Source organism: Hyperoodon ampullatus, assembly GCF_949752795.1.
Source record: "Hyperoodon ampullatus genome assembly, chromosome: 5".
NCBI lineage: Eukaryota > Metazoa > Chordata > Mammalia > Artiodactyla > Ziphiidae > Hyperoodon > Hyperoodon ampullatus.
The window spans coordinates 50637898-50656124 of NC_136918.1; the positions used below are offsets into that span (position 1 = coordinate 50637898).

At 36.8% G+C, this 18227-nt stretch overlaps 1 protein-coding gene across 1 annotated transcript; it reads right to left on the bottom strand.

The window, feature by feature from the left end:
• Nucleotides 1-2525: 2525 nt before the first annotated feature.
• NDUFB5 (NADH:ubiquinone oxidoreductase subunit B5) lies at nucleotides 2526-18129 on the bottom strand (the record flags this gene model as incomplete). Its single annotated transcript, XM_079704272.1, has 6 exons — nucleotides 2526-3170; nucleotides 6822-6928; nucleotides 7985-8046; nucleotides 8837-8903; nucleotides 10149-10237; nucleotides 18006-18129. The coding sequence occupies 6 exons, from the start codon at nucleotides 18127-18129 to the stop codon at nucleotides 3050-3052; spliced, it is 570 nt and encodes a 189-aa protein (XP_079560398.1). The 3' UTR covers nucleotides 2526-3049.
• Between the last annotated feature and the right edge of the window lie 98 nt (nucleotides 18130-18227).

Here is an 18227-nt window from a genome sequence, read left to right on the forward strand (position 1 = left end):
AGTTATACCTGTGATTGCCTTTTAATTATGGCAAAGGACTTGTTTTCTATTTATAGCCATAATATAACATTTTTAAAAAATTTAAGTTTAAAAAGGTCAAGTTAAAGAAAATATTAAGTATATATCATATGTGGAAGTAAAAATAGAGACAGTTGAAATCGAGAAGGACTGCAATTTGGAAATAATTACATAAGGAAAGATATTGAGCCCTAACAATCTCTGCTAACTCCTTGTGATCTCCAGCAGAGTGTATTTGTTTTTAATGAGAATAGTATGGTTAATTTACATTGCAGAATTGGGTACCTTTGACTTTTCCATGATCTGGAAGTAGTTTTAAAAACATTGCCCATTGGCTGTAGTCTATCTATAATTCCATTACTCTTTAAAGTTAACAGGACTGAAGCAGAGATAGTATAGGATATTTAGCAATTTTCTTGAAAAAGGAGTGCACCATCTCAATCTTTAGTTGACAGAGAGAACTTTATCACCTGTTACTTAACCAGTGTAGTAGGCACTTTACATGCATCCCGGTGATCCTCACAATAGTACCATGGGATGAAGAGCATAATCCCCATTTTAGAGATAGGGCTTAAAGCAGTGAAGGAGTTTTCTCAATATGAGATAGAGGGAAGATTAAATATAAAGTTCCTAATGTGTAATGTCTGGCACATGCAGCAGATACCAAATAGATAGTAGTCATTATTATTGTCATAGTGTTTGGCAAGCTCAGAATTTAGTCTGAAGTCTGCTCAGTTCAATCCCATGTCCTTATAGAACACCATGCAGGGTCCTATAGAATTACAGAAAGAGAAAAAAGATAATTTAAGGATAACTCAAAATTCATGTTAAATCCATGAATCATTAACTCAATAGATCTTTACTCAGTGCTTGCTATGTTCCAGATGCTATGGAATGAGCTTCCGATCATTCCATGTACCCTTAGTCTAGCTCGGGATGCCACAGGTTGCTGCAGTGCCCTGTTCTTCCCCAGCACATGTAATCTGATTTAATACCTATCATCTGTGCTGAGGAGTGTGCTCTGGGGGAAACATGTCCTGTGATGACCACTCTACCTCCGGTATGCATCTTAGTGCCCAGTAGAGTTTTATTGTTTCCCTCCAAGAAACACTTTCAAACTTTTTTTTAAAACCTCTCCATTATATATATATGATCCCAGCTATGCTAAAAAAAAAAAAAAAAAATTAAAGGAAATTTCTCAGATTTCTTTATGGCTGGTGGGATTTCCAGTATTTCTTGCAACACTTTCCATATATATATATATTTATAAATTTATTTATTTTATTTTTGGCTGTGTCAGGTCTTCGTTGCTGTGCGTGGACTTTCTCTAGTTGTGGCGAGTGGGGCTACTCTTCGTTGTGGTGCGTGGGCTTCTCATTGCGGTGGCTTCTCTTGTTGTGGAGCATGGGCTCTATGCATGCAGGCTTCAGTAGTTGTAGCACGCAGGCTCACTAGTTGTGGCTCATGGGCTCTAGAGCACAGGCTCAGTAGTTGTGGTGCACGGGCTTAGTTGCTCATGGCATGTGGGATCTTCCCGGACCAGGGCTCGAACCCGTGTCCCCTATATTGGCAGGAGGATTCTTAACCACTGCATCAACAGGGAAGTCCCACACTTTCCATATTTTCTATGTTAAGTTTTTGTATATAATAATAGAAAGGAGAAAATAAAGTAAAACCTACTGGTGTTGAAAAATAACGTGTGAAGTCTAACAATATTGAATGTAAATGAACATAGGTGTAGCATCATTTACAATGACCACTGACAAGACCTATCTGCTTCCATTCTCCTTCCCCTTCTCTTACAAAACCAAATGGTTCGTGCAAGCAGGGGTTCAGGGACAGCATGTCCTTCTCTCAAATACTTTGGCAACATTATGAGGTGGTAATTGCATAGGGAATCCTCAAAACAAGATCTGGAAGCAGCTGGGCGAGGCAACCCTCTTCTGGGGAGATAAGAAAATGCCATCACCCCAAAGGATGTTGGCTGGATTGTAAAGGGCGTTTAGGGCCCTTAAGGCACAAGGACATTCAAAAGGTATTCGCTGAGAATAATGAATTTTTGAAGCTAAAAGGTTATTTTGGAAGTTGAAGCATAACTTTATTTTTGTAAATACTGAGCATGTGTTTAAAATTTCTTAGCCTCAATTTCTCAGCCTCAATTTCTCAACTGTAAAATGCAGAAAATGACCTCATAAGGTCATTTTGAAAATGTGAATAAATGCAGTTATTCAGCACAGTGCTCAGCAGACATTAAATGCTTAATAAATGACAGTCATTATTTTAACTTTTACTCATTTCATAATCTTTACAGTAATCATTTTACCTTGTGGAACTTCTCCAGTGTTTACAGAAAAGGACTCTAAGGAATCTGAGATATTGCATCTAAGAAAAATTAATGTGTGTGTATATACATTTTAAAAAAATGATTTATGGCTAAAAAAACATGAAAACATTAAACTTTGAGATCTGTTCACTGAAAAATTGTTTATTAAGGTGTTAATGTTTTATATAATTGGTTCATTATTTATATAATTTAAAATTCTGAGTTGCCCTTGAATAATCCACATATCTACAATACTCACATGTATATAAACTACATATTTCCTGATATTTAACATAGACTTCTCTAACTTCCATTTATCAGACAAATAAAACATTAATCTTTCAAAGCTACACCTTTAGGAGTTCACAAATTCCTATTTCTTTGAGTTTTTTTTTTATTATACTTAAACATTCTTAAAAGAGGAAGCTGAAAGCCCCAAACCAAAAGCCTTAATCTGCCTTTCACAATACATATGTATATCAAATCATCATGATGTACACTTTAAATATCTTACAACTTTGTGAATGACACCTCAAAAAGCTGGAAAAAAAATGAAATCACACACAAAAAAGCCTTAATCTGAACCAATGTTGAGAAATGGAGCAATGAATAGGATCTTTTATTCATCACACAGAAAAAATACAGAATATATCTAGTAATTTAGTTTTGCCTAAAGAGAATATACTTTGTATTTAGAGAAATAAAAGATTAGTTGTCAGGAGTTGCTTTTGGAGAATGATCAATAAGTGTCTTATCAATGGTCAGATACTGATACCAGGGACCATCGCCTCTTGCACGCATTAAACTTCGTACTTCCAGCTCCTTTAACCTGTAACAAACAGAATGGTGATGTTGTGACTACAGCATTTCCAATTATAAAGTTAATGAATTATCTCCATAAAGAACAACAACTTAAGAGTCTTGCTTTTATGTAAAATATAATGTCCCTCCACAGATCCATGTGTATGCATATATCTGATATGTACCTATAAGCAAAATTTGGGACTTATTTTGCCTTTTATTATCTTGCTTATGTAGTCAGCCAATGAATATTGTTTTTAATCACCCAAGCGTCACTTGAATTAATAATCAGTTCTCTCCTCCTGTCCCTGTTCTCTGTCTGGACAGATCACTTTCACTTGAATAGTGATAATGCATTTCCTGTCTTGCCTTTTAAATGTTAGGAGAGTCATTTACAGAATGCCTACTATTATGACCACATACTGTGCCAAGTGCTAGAAATTAAAAGGGAACAAGCCTTCCTGGAAGAGCTCACATCCCCTGTCTATACTGGCTGCCCATCACCATTAGGACAGAAAACCTCTTGAGAGCAGAGATGGTATCTTATTCACCAGCCACCAGCATCACACTGAGCCTGGTCAACATTGGACAATCAATATTTGTAAAGAAAATAAAAAAGAAAAACCAGGATTAAGAAAACATTCTCCAACTCTAAGATCTACTTATTTGTCCTCATCCTTCTTCACAAACGGAATAATCTCTATTCTAGAAAGATACTTTCCTTCTTCCACAGCCAAGCCTTTGCACAAAACTACCACACATTCCTGGAATAATCCCTTCTCCATCAAGCCTTTTACTTTCCATTTTTATAGACTACATACTAACTTTTTATGACTGGAAATCTGTCACAGTTAAATTACTCACTTTATTAACCTTAACCAGTTTACCAACCCTGTCTATGACAGATAATATACCTTTGTGATAGTGTATATAAGAGAATACATCTATCTTTTTTTTTTAGGATTAAATATCATCCTTTTTCTTTTCTACTCTTTATAATGTAATTATCCAAAATGCACGTAATTAAAATATTCATCACAGGGGACTGGTTAAATAAATTATTGTTCACCCATATAATGGACAACCTATGCACCTGTTAAAAAGAATGAGGGAAATCTATATATAGTAACATGGAAGGAGAGGACAGATATATCATTAGGTTGAAAAAGCAAGTTATAAAATGAGTCTGTGTGGCATCTTCCCATTTCATTAAAAAGCAGAGAAGATCATTTCTGCTATGTATATGTACACATGTATAGAGTATTAAAAATTCTGGAGGACCAAAAATAAATTATCTCTGGGGGAATCAATTACATAAGACAGTCCCTTTCTATTTTATACCTTTCCTTTAAGCTTCAGTTTTCCAAATACCTAAACATATATTTTAAAAAATCTGTGGGTACTCTCCATTCCATTCTCACACTTGCATCTTTCTTTTAGGAGTAAAAGTCAGGGTCCTGTTTTAGTGTTTTTATATATATATATATATATATATATATATATATATATATATATATATAATTTATTTATTTATTTAGGCTACTCCAGGTCTTAGTTGCAGCACACGGGATCTTCATTGCTGCGTGTGAGATCTTTTTAGTTGCGGCATGTGGACTCTCAGTTGTGGCATGCGTGCGGGATCTAGTTCCCCGACCAGGGACCGAACCCAGGCCCCCCTGCATTGGTAGCGTGGAGTCCGACCTACTGGACCACCAGAGAAGTCCCCTGTTTTTGTTTTTATTTTTACTTTGCTTTGTTTTGAAATTGTTTGGGATTGTTATATGTCTAAGAAATTTTGGAATCTGATGTTTTATCAAAGGTATATGTCTGAAGTTCAAAAATGTCCAAAGCTAACTAAGTATGAGGCATAATGCTATTCCATGCTCTTAAATACTTAATGACAGTTCTATATGGTAACTACACATACATGTAATTACATATCTACAAAACAAGCCAATCATATGTTCATTTAATCATTTAAATAGTTTTCAATATCATAGCAATTTTTGTAAACTACAAAATTAAAGCAGAATGAACGGAAAGCAGATCAATGGTAGCCTGGGTCAAGAGTAAGGGATGGGGATTGACTGAAGGGACAGGAAAGAGACTCACTAGGTGATCAAAATGACCTTGATGGTGGTTACAGTTATATATTTTGTCAAAACCCACTGATCTTAATGGGTACCTTTGATTGTATGTAAACCTCACTCCAAACACCAAAATAAATCTCAGAAAAGATCATATTTAAAAGTAGAAAAAGAAAATACGAGTGAACATTAAAAAATAATTTTGGACTTGTGTATTTACTTATTTTATTATTATCAGAGACCTATATATGACACAAAATTCCAGAAGCTAAAGAAAAAGACTGACAAGCTTGACAATCATTAAATGAGTAAATATATTAAAAGCAATTAAAGCATCAGTACACAGTAAGTGTTCAAAAACATATTAGCTACTACTGTATTTTTGTTATCTGAAACATAAAAACACTAAGTTGCAAAAAAATTCTACACTGTCAGAAGACAAAGGACAAGCTAGGAAAACATATCTGCAACAAAAACAAAAGGGGCTACTTTAATCAATGCACAAATTAATAGAAAATGGGAAATTTATGAAAAAGAAATATAAACAACTAATAGATAAATGAAAAAATACTCAACTTTGTCAAAAAATACAAAATTGAAATGATGAGATAACATTTTTCAACTGTCTTATCAGCAAAAATGTTTAGGTTTGATAAATTCCTTTACTGGCAAAGGTATGGAGAAACAGAATTATCCTGTATTGGTGACAGAAAAGACCACTGGTACAACTTTTTAAAGAAGTGTTTGACAAAAGCTATCTAAAACTTAAAGCATAACATTTGGTTTATCAGTGCCACTTCTAGGAATTTATATTCCAGATACACTGAATAAATATGCAAAAATATATGAGGATATTCACCACAGCACAATGTATAATTATCAGAAAACTTGGAAAGAGCCTAAGTACCAACAATAGGTCCCCCACCGGTTAAAAAAATTAAGGCACATCCATCCAGTTCAGCCATTAAAAAGAATAGAGTATATGCTATTACTGAAAGATCAAGATACAGTTGGCCCTATCTATCTTCAGAGGGCCAACTGTTCTATGCCATTTTATATAGGGACTTGAGCATCCTCAGACTGGTATCTACTGGAGGTCCTGGAACCAATCCTCCTCAGTTACCAAGGAATGACTGTATATTTACATCAAAGGAAGACAAGGCGCAGAATAGTGCTGATAACAGGATTCCATTTGTGTTAATATATTTTGTAAATGATATATAAAAAATATATTTTTAATGCATAAAATATAAGAGATCATTAAATAGTAGTCACCTCTAAGGATGACACTGGGTAAGAAGAAAGGAAATTGGGTGGGGGAGGGGAAGGAGAGGGCTACCTTGCACTTAAAAGAGTCAGGACATTTCAAAAAAGAATTCTTTTTAATCTGACAGATATTATCTAATAGCCTCCTAGTCTCCAACTCATAATCTCCTCTCTAAACAGGCTAATTCTCTCTCCATCTTCACCCTTTTACACAGAGCATCCTACACTGCTGAAATAGTTTTATTACATTTCTTCCTGTGGTTTGCAACTGTAGGAAAGGATTTTCTTCCCTGCACTCCAACCCCTGCCCACCCCCCCCTTTTTACCGTAATTCAGCTTTTTCAGCTTCAATTTGAAGGATAGCCATTGTTCTTTCGTAATTCTTTTCAGGACTATCAAAGAAAGTTCGGGCAATCCATCTTGATATAGGATGCTACAAGAGGAAAATATGTTTAAAATTAGTATCTGAAAAGTACTTTGCTTTTCCAGTTTACTATTCTCCTAAAATGACCATCTCAGGTAAATCAATAACACTTATATGTATCAACCTCTTTATATATTTTTAAAATAATTTTAATTTGTTTGGTAGCTACTACCTTTGTCCTCATTTATAGATGAGCAAATTTCACAAGGTTGTACAGTTACTAGGTTGCAGCATCTGCACTCAGGCCAGGTCTGTCTGACTCTAAAACCTGTGCTCTTTCCTATTACACTACACTATGAGTATCTTAGTGTATGGCAGATTTTGGAGCCAAACCCGGGGTCTGGTGATCTCAAAATGGCGCTCTTTCCACTAGTCAGCCAAGATAAACTAATTATATGGCTTACCTTAAGATTTATTAATGAAGTATTTCTTTTCTAAAATATAATTCATTCAGATAATAAAACATGATAAGATATACTGTAATCAAGGCCATCTCACTACAACACTTGTAAAGACAAGTAACAGAATTAACTTTGGGTTTTAGTAGCCATGACAGTATGGTAAAATTTTTGACTAATTAACAGTACAGGCTCTGGAGTCAGGACTGCCTGGGTTCAAATACTGACCCTAGCCCTTAGACAGAGCACTTAACCTCTTTTAAGCCTCAGCTTCCTCATCTCTAAAGCAGAAATAATAATAGTACCATTTACATGGAATGAGATAATATTTTCAAAACACTTATCATAGTGCCTGCTACACAGTGGGTGTTCAATAAATGAAAGCTAGCATTAGTATCAGTACAGTTTTCCCTATGGCATAGAACGTAGGATAAATTGACTGTTACTCTCTAGGTTGAGTCAGTCTTTAAGAAACCATAAAGCTTAAGGTAATAAAACAATGCAGAAAATTACCAAAAGTTACTTATAAAAAGTGAGCACAAAATGTATCATTTACTTGTCATAAAAAATTGAATACAAAACTATACCACAATTGCTAAATTAAGATATTAAACAGTACATTGACAAGACACCTAACTGAAAATAACTTTCAGTGACCTATACCAACCTTGAAATATTCCCAGTGTTCTGGGGTATAGCCTTCTGGAATTTCTGCTAACTCAGCTTCACCTAATAAGAGAAAACAGTGATATTCAACTTTAGTATCAGGAGTTTATAATGTTAATTCTTCACTATTTAAGTAAGAAACCAACCTCTTGTGGTTTTAAAGAACCTTTTGTTTTGTAGCAATGAAGATATCTAATATTTTAAATTCACTTCAAGCTGGTGGAAAATCATTCATTAGATATTTTTTAGATGTCTTCTATGTGTAATGCATTGTATATAGGCATTATATGAGGGTTCTCATTTTGTTTTTATATAGTGTAACAAGATATAATAAAAGACATACTATTCCTCTGGTTTTCCTTAAACGTCCTAGGCAAAATATTTAGGATTCAAGATGTTAGAAGTACTGTGAGCAGAATTTCCCAGGAGACCTAATAGTTACTATCATTCACAAATCCATTCTTTTTTGGAAGATTATAACTTTATATGTTCCAGGATGGATAAAAAAGTTCTTCCATCCCTCAGCCTCTTTTCCACCTCTATCTCTTTCTATTTTCCTTATTCAGACTTCTCAAAGCTGGTTTTGGGAAATGAGAAAGAGGAAGAAGACAAGCCTTTTATGTGGCCTATAGAGTCAGTGACCTTAAAGGTTTTTGGAGAAAACAAAAAGTTAAAAAAAGAACCACTGTGTGCTATTGCAGATTAAGATTTGGTTATTTTAAAATAAATTCTCATGCTTATGTTTATTTTATTATTTGAAGAACTTTCCCTTATAATATCCATAATTTCTTTTTTATATTAATGTACACAGGTTTTAAAAATTTACTAATTTAGTCGGTGGGGAGATACTTACCAATGAATACGTTCACCAGAGTTATGCCAATTGCTACTGGAATCCCAGTCAACAAAATGTAGAATCTCTGTTAAGATTAAAAAAAAAAAAAGTTTTCATATAACCATTTCCTAACTCCTTTCCTCACACTCAAACTGTCCTCATTACATGATTTCCTTATATTTCTTATAAAATATACTTGCCAAATTGGAGATACTGTATAAAATTATTTATTTCTGTAATTTTCTTTTGCTCTAGCTTTTAGATGCCTATATTTAGTGTCAAAAATGAAAGAAGAAAGCAAAGACTAATTGTACAAGTATAATGCAATATATATTTAAGTGATTTTTCATTTTTGGTTAAAGCAATGTCATAAAAGAAATTTTTATATTAAGAATAAAAGTGTAAGAAGATGAGGGCGATTTCTGGAGTTTGAGTTGGTCATCACAAGAAAAGTAGGAGCTCAACCATGAGGATGGAGAAGGGCATTAAGCACAATGGACAGGCAAGGGAAGGTCTAGAGGGCAGCCAGTGGGTCACAGCTTTAGGAACAGTGGCAGAGTCCAGTCTTCCACCTTCTAAGTCTCTACTCTTCTTTACAGAGTCTTGAGATACAAACATGCAGTCAATGCCCTGCTTCACTCTCTGAAATCAAAGTTCCTAAACAACAAAGAAATAAAAAATCATATCCCAAAATAATGGAGTTACATATTTAAAGAAGTCCTTCAATGAGTTCTTTGTTAATTTAAAGAATATATTAGTAATATAAATAATTATCCCCAAATGAATCCATTTTCAGTTTTATAATTTATAGATTTTTCTTTTGGTCAGGGAACACAGATGATTTCAAAACACCATAATCTTGAAAAGAAAGGAATGTTTCAATTTTTACCTCCAATACACATGAATTCTTTTTTTGAAGAAGGAAATGTTCACTAATTTAAAAATAAATTCAGGAGGCTTCCCTGGTGGCGCAGTGGTTGAGAGTCCGCCTGCCAATGCAGGGGACGCGGGTTCGTGCCCCGGTCCGGGAGGATCCCACATGCCGCGGAGCGGCTAGGCCCGTGAGCCATGGCCGCTGAGCCTGCGCTCCGCAATGGGAGAGGCCACAACAGTGAGAGGCCCGCGTACCGCAAATAAATAAATAAATAAATAAATAAATAAATAAATTCAGTAACAAACCAGACCTTACTACTCAATCTCAACATTTTTTTGAGAAAAGGAATATGAATTTACAGAAAAAAATCTTTTATAAAATGAAAGATGTTTTCTAAATAGGAAAAAAATTTTCTATTTATATGTAAAGAGTTTAGTTCAACAAGTTTTAACTCACCATTAATTTCAAAAAACGTCTGTCATAGAATCCAGAAGGCTTGATGATAAACAGTCTTTTCCCATGGTCTCCACTGTGTCGCACAGGAGCTGGAAATATTAAATAACCCTGTTATATACAAGGTTTATATGGATATACTGTTATATTTTGAGATAAAAGTCAGACTATAAGAAAACGTACATGCATAAATGTTTAATATGAATTAAGATAAAGCATCCCTTCTCTGCCAAAATATATATATACATATATACATATATATGATTAAGATAAAAAAATACATGCTTCTTTATTTGAGTACTAAAGGCAGGGAAGACTAGGATATCTTTAAACAGAGGTTGATGTACTGTTCTAAACTATAGCTCTCCTCATTTTTATTCAACATATTCATCAATATTTTCATCATTTTTATCCATCAATATTCAAGATATTGATATTTATTGAAGAAATATCTAAATGATTATTTGAATTTGTTTCAGTAGCAGGCAGGGAGATCAGATACTCTTGGTGGGCTATGTACCTTTGTTTACCTCTGCAATAAATATTTGCTAATGCTGCAAAAGAAATTAATTTAAATTGCCTCATATGATGAGGCAATATACATTAGGGACTCGATGCAAAATAAATGGAAAGATATTCATTCAATATCTCTCTAGCAGGAATTTGAACTTGTTCAAAAGAACACACTCTAACATGTCTTGATAAAATCCCTTTATAAGCCATTTCTTTTTTTTTTTTAGTTGAGGTATAATTTACAATGTTGTGTTTGTTTCTAGTGTACAGCAAAGTGATTCAGTTATAAATATATATATTCCTTTTCATATTCTTCTCCATCATAGTTTATTACAAGATACTGAATATAGGTCCCTTTGCTATACAGTAGGACCTTGTTGTTTATTTTATATATAGAGTTTGTATCTGCTAATCCCAAACTCCTAATTTATCCCCCTCACCTTGCTTTCCCTTTTGGTAACCATAAGTTTGTTTTCTATGTCTATGAGTCTGTTTTTCTTTTGCAAATAAGTTCATTTGTATCATATTTTAGATTCCATATATAAGTGATATATAATATTTGTGTTTCTCTGTATGACTTACTTCACTTAGTATGATAATCTCTAGGTCCATCCGTGTTGCTGCAAATGCATAAGCCATTTCTTATTGTAAATATCCTTCTCTTCAAATCCTCTCCCAGACGGTATTTAATCAAGCCTTGCTGAAGATAAACTGAGGCAAAACTCTCACTCTTGGATCTGCTTTCTACGCGATTTCCCTTTCTTGGAAGTCTGGAAGGATCACTATGGCCACTCTAAGCCCTTTCTGCTAAAAGCAGGAAAGGCTCTAACATTACTGAGAAACTGAGGGTTACTATGCTTCTGCTGTGTAACCGCATTCAAGGGAATTTCCCATGAGTCATTGCTGAATAAAAAACTAATTTCCCGTTAAAGGAATTTTAATCATAATAGGTGTCAGAAAGATTTGTATCCTTTTGTTCAAGCTTAAATGTCAAGAATGAACTCCCCTCTCCTGAAATCTATTCTTTAGGCCCAGGTGACATCTTATCCTCCAAGAAACCAACATGCTTCCCAACCAGATGAGAGCTCTCCTACCTCTGAACTGCTGTATATTCTACTGATGTGTAAACTTGCTTTCACTGCCCTCACTGAAATATAAGTGTCTCGAAGGCAGGAACTGTCTTAAATTTTGATACCACCTGCAGCAGCCTGCAATGAATTTAGAAGGTTAATTCACAAGAGAATTAGAAGCTGGCACGAGTTTACTAAGTATAAATCATCTACTAAGGCTTCTAAAATAACAAGAGAATTTGACAAGGTAAGTATGTATTTCTGCAAATCATTTGAAAGATACAATAGAAATTTCTGTGGACTAGATGAAAAAAATGGGCTGGATAACAGTACAAACCACTCATTAATTTAATAAATATTTAAGTGCCTACTATGTACAGGTCTTATGCTAGGTCTATAGTATAAGAGGGATTTAGATTCTGCTGGGAGGAAAAAATATTTAATATAATTACAAATTACAATTATAATTGTATATAATTATAAATACAAATCTATATTGTAAAAGACAACAATCTTTGTTGTCTTTGTTGTCTATAAGGACAACAAACGAAAGAAACAGGATGTAGTGTCAGAAAAGAAAAGGCTCAGAAGTAAAGCCCCTCTTTAGACAGGCTGGTGGAGTTGGGGAGGTATGAGGAAGGCACATTATAAACCGAGAGAAGTAGCAAGTTAGAAGAAATCTGTAATGGGTAATTGGTTGATTGATTATACCCAAAAGGTGCTGATTACTTAATGCAGTAACCTGCCAAAGGGCTCTCTCACAATTTCTATGAATGGCCTATGAGTGTGGTGGAGATGGTATTCCTGATGATACAGAGCTACTGCTACAAGAGTGGCTACTACACCAGTGATGAAATAGGATCTCCCCAAAAGTCCTCCTACACACTTACAAAAGGCTGAATCTAAAAGGATTAAGTATAGTAAGTGGAAAATCCTACTTGAACACTCCAGAAGTTTAGTGGCTCACAAACTTAAGAAAAGTCACTGGTGGGAGTTCCCTGGTGGCCTAGTGGTTAGGATTCCAGGCTTTCACTGCCATGGCCCAGGTTCAATCCCTGGTCGGGGAATTGAGATCCCGCAAGCTGTGTGGCATGGCCAAAAAAAAAAAGAGAAAAAGTCATTGGTGTCATGTGGATGTGGTTACCAAAAAAATCCCAAAGGTAATCCAATCTTAATCTGATGTACCAGAAATACAGGGTCAAAACAGAAGGAGCCCTCCTCCATGTCTTACCAGACCTGCGGAAGTGTGTCCATCCCAGAGTACACTGTTTTAGAGGGACAATCTGGAGCACGTCCTAAGTTAAGCAACCAGGATGGCAAACAACCTGGAAATTGACCTATTGAAACTGAAGGAACTGAAGCTGACTGACCTACAAAAAAGAAGTCAGGATAGAGACCAGAGAAGTGTCTTTAAATAGCTGAAGGCTGTCCAATGACAGAGGCTTACACTATTCTGTGTTGACCTGCAAGGAAGAACTAGGATCGATGTGCGAAAGAGTAATTTTTGGCTTAATTCAAGGAAGAAGTTTCTAACAATTTTAGTGGTTGAAAATAAAATTGGACTGCCTCCCCAGTCCCCATTGTGGGGTTATTTGAGTATCACTAATGGAATGTAACAAGGATTAGCATACTACAGGGGGTGGCCTAGAAGATTTCTAAGGTCCTTTCCCTCAAAGAATCTGAATAGATGGCCTCTCTTAGAATAAAAAGACTTACGTTTCCTACTGATCAATCTCAATGGTTTCCTTCCAACACCAACAACTCTTTCCTGCTTTCAGGTCTTTGCACTTAACCTTCCTCTTTGCTTGGAAGCTTTTCCTCAGGCTCTTTGAATGGCTAGCTCCTCACCCCATCCTTCAGAGGTAAGATCAAATGTTACCTCCTCAAAGAAGTCTTCTCTGACTACTCTATCCAAAGCTGGTCTCCCACTTATTCTCCTTAATATCATTTGGTTATTTCCTTTAGAACAATAAGCACTAAGCTGAATCATTCAGTAGTGTATCTCCAGTGCACTTTAGTGTCTGCCACATGGTAGGAGCTCCATAAATATTGTTGAATTTACATTTCTTAATTTTTTTTTTTTTTTCCGTCACGCGGGCCTCTCACTGCTGTGGCCTCTCCCGCTGCGGAGCACAGGCTCCGGACACGCAGGCTCAGCGGCCACAGCTCACGGGTCCAGCCACTCCGCGGCATGTGGGATCTTCCCAGACCAGGGCACGAACCCGTGTCCCCTGCATCGGCAGGTGGACTCTCAACCACTGCGCCACCAGGGAAGCCCTTAAGTAAATTTAATGTTGGTAGGGGATCTTTCTTTAGTCCCTGAAAATAAATCTTCTCAGAAGAGACAGTATACTCCCAACTTTCCCTTTCAATCAGACGGACATACAGACAGACACACACACAGAGAGAGAGAGAGAAACACGTAAGGATTAAACTCTATGTGGGGTTTTAGGGACAACTGATTACAAATGACAGTATTAGTAGATGTGGAAAGTGTAACAAACAAAAAAAACTATGGAAGAAAGCTTGAGCTGGCTGCATTCTAGCAATATTAAACAGTTAGTAATGTGAACTTCTTGCTTTCTTTACATATAATTACCCTACTGTTAAACAACAATTACTCATGCCATTAAATGTGTTAGGTAACTGTTATACAATTAACTGTTCTAAAGGATATTTCATAGCACTAAACTCTTTTCAAATATTCTGAGCCTTCATGATTTGTTGTTATAGTAGGGCCATCTGCTTACAATCTAAAATTATTAGAGTGAACATTGCTTACAACCAGGTGACTGCCAGGATTTCTGGAACTCAATTCTTCCACCACAAAAATAGGCATTTTCCTCCACTCTCTACAGCCTGGAATGTCTCAAATAAGGTACTCAGTAATTACGTGGAACTAAGGTTTCACTAACCAATTTTTTTTAATGCAAATAACTTCAGGAAAGTTATGCTTTGGAAAATTGTGATACTTGTGAGGATCAGATAATATCAGATTTTTTTTTTTTTTTTTTTTTGTGGTACGCGGGCCTCTCACTGTTGTGGCCTCTCCCATTGCAGAGCACAGGCTCCGGACGCGCAGGCTCAGCGGCCATGGCTCACGGGCTCAGCCGCTCCGCGGCATGTGGGATCTTCCCGGACCGGGGCACAAACCCGTGTCCCCTGCATCAGCAGGCGGACTCTCAACCACTGCGCCACCAGGGAAGCCCAATATCAGATTTTTTTGTGTCTCCAAGACAACACCCAAAATTGGTCATTTTCTTTCCCTCATTCTCAGACTATTCCCAGTTAATGGCACCACCAACTCAATTACCCAGGCTAAAAATCTCAGTCATCTTCCTGTGTCTCATTCAGCAGTTGTCAAGCCCTCTTGATTCTAAAATTCAAACTTTCCATTTCTCTCCAAGACCTTTTCACCTCAGTGGCTTAAGTAATCATCATGCCTGATAAGCCATCTAATATTCAGAACCATCTTCCTAAAACATACTCCTGATGCTGCTCTTGCGTTAAAATACTCTCGGGTGCCTACAAAATCGTTAAGATACTTTGGCTTTGTATTCAGTCCCTCCCCTAATTAGGTCCTAACTTCTCTTTTTTTTTTTTTTTTTTGCGGTACGTGGGCCTCTCACTGTTGTGGCCTCTCCCGTTGCGGAGCACAGGCTCCGGATGTGCAGGCTCAGCGGCCATGGCTCACGGGCCCAGCCGCTCCGCGGCATGTGGGATCTTCCCAGACCAGGGCACGAACCCGTGTCCCCTGCATCGACAGGTGGACTCTCAACCACTGCGCCACCAGGGAAGCCCCTAACTTCTCTTTTTTAACCTTCTCTCTCAACACCTACCTACCCCAAGAGCCCCATATTCAGATATATCAGAAAACACATCCTTTACTTTTCCATCAATTGCACCTGTTAAAACTATCCCTAGAATCCAGTTAACATGCCTCATCATCCATGTCTGAATTAAGTCCACACTACTTTGTTTAATACTCTTCTCAGGTTTTAAAGCCATAATTATATGCACATCAGCCTTCAACATAAAAGTTCTCTGCAGCTGAGGGGAGAACTTAAGCTTATTTCTAGAATCCCTTGATGTTTGACGTTTAATAAATAATTAAACAGAATACTTTTATCTGCTTATTTTCTGAGAAAGGTTTTCACTGAGAGTGATTGATGATAACATGACAGTACTAGATGTTTAAGAAAGGTGAGACCACAGGGCCCTGTAGAAGGTAATGCCCAGTGCTGTAGATTTTTCCCACTCACTCTTTACCACTACCTTTGAGGTAAGTTAAAATGATCACCCTATTTTTAAAAGCAAAACAAAACAGTTCTTATGGTAAGAGACAAGTTCATTCAAAATGACATTTCTAGAAAGATGCAAACTTATGCAGAAACACATTTCAGGGTTATAAATACTTGTCAGTGGGAAAGAGATTAGTTTTATTTTATTCCCCTGTCAACAGAAAGTAAGCATACTTGTAATAAAATCCTCTTTTTTTTTCTTTCTAAATCCTCTTTTTTAACGATGAAGAAATGCAGGTTTGGAGCAATTAAGTGCCTTCCACTTAGCTTCCCAGATGTGATGACCCAAGCTCACAGAGTTACTAAACTCTGGAGCTAGGATTTAAACCTATGCAGTCTATCTCCAGAAAAAACAAAACCAGTCAAGGTTCTCTCCTCTGCTGGATCTTGCGTTCTCCTAGAGGCAGACATAAACAATAATATAAAACAGATTACAACCTTTCATTCCACAGTGATAGATTGTTTCACATGCGAAATACCTTTGAAAGCAGGTACACTGCTGAAACACAGTAACCTCACTATAGCTATCATATCCTTTCCTGCTCCCAGTGGAAAGGGTGTAGATTACCTGCGAGGATCCTTCCAGAACTCCAGGAATGGGGAATAGTGTATAAATGGGATCTAGGGGAGAAATTTTACCTCAGTTTATCTCCAGGTAGGCATGATTAAGTACTATGGGGGGAGGGGGTATTTGAAGAGGATATTTGTAATCAGAAATGGCTTACAAAGGAATTTTATCAAAGAATGTAAGCACATGTAGTTTTGTAACAGGTTCAAATTCCTGCCGGAAATTTCTTCAATGCCACTGGTCCTTTCCATTTTTCCAGCAAGTCCCTCATGGCATCAGTGTATAATGTCTCATCATGTGAAGTGACATAATTCAAATTAAATTGGGAGAAGAGCAGTAAACAGAAAAAGATACTTTTAAGTTGGAGAAGAATCTTTTGGGCTTTAAATTTCACTTCCTCTGTATCTACTTGTATTGCATAGGACAAATCGCTTACAGTATATTTTTGATCAAGAGGATTAAATGAATACCTTTAATATCTTAGAATGGTGCCCGGCACATAATATGTGCTCAATAAATGTTAGCTCCCATTATTATTATTATTCAACTTAATACAGTAGTGCATTATTTTTGTAATAATTGAGTCACAGTTTCCTCATTTGTAAAATGGGGTAACACTGTACTCACTTTGCAGAATCCAAAAGGGAATAAAGCAGACTGAATACAAATCATTTGATGCTTTGCTATTATGATTATTCATTCTCCTAGAGTTCAACCCACAGTCTCCAAGAGGCTCCAAATCATCCTCCCACGACTGCACTGACTTTCCTAAGACCTAGGAACTTTTTCTTCATAGGTCCCTTCCTCTCTAAGAAGACATTAAAAATAATTATTTTATGATTCCATTGATATAAAACGAATACAATTCAGGCTGGATTCAGCATCACATATGCATTAACATTATAGCCCTTTTCCTTCTGATTTTAAAAGAAATTTAAATTAAAACATCTTCGTGGACACCTAAAAGTATCATGAAGACACTGTGCTTAGCAGATGAGTTAGCCCTGAGCCTCTCCACTTAGCATCAGCGGGCTCCTCAGCAACATGACTTCCCACCTTGTGAGATTAAAACGTAGCGCAGGTGGAACATACAAAGAATCTTGGTGCCTGAGAGACATGGGTCTCAGCTCTTTGCCTTTCTAACATCAGCTTCATCCGCAAATTACCACCAACAGGATAGGTGAATGACAAAGCGTCTCACAAATTCTAATTAATTACTCAAACACGATCGATCTGATTACTCCAGGAAAACCCCCAGCCTCCTCACATAGCCCATGCTCCGCCTCTCAAGTCCCAAGTCCTCAATTCTCCAAGCTCTCTCCGGATTCCACCAAGGTCACCCGGGAAGAGTCCTCCATCTCTCCTCCCGCGTTTCTTGATAGCGCTTTCTCCCCAAGCCAATACGCACCGACAGTCTTCGGAAAGTCACGGGTGAGGAAGCCCCCGAATACAAGTCTAGTGTCAAGGCGGCGGCCAGACAGAGTGGCCACTGCAGAGACCGAAGCCCGCCGTAACAAACTCATGGCCGCCATGGCTACTACGGGCAAGAGAAGAGCGGGCAAATGTAACGGGAGCCGAGAGAGCCTATTTCTTAACGAGAGCGAAGCCGGAAAGTGGCCATGTTGAGTGA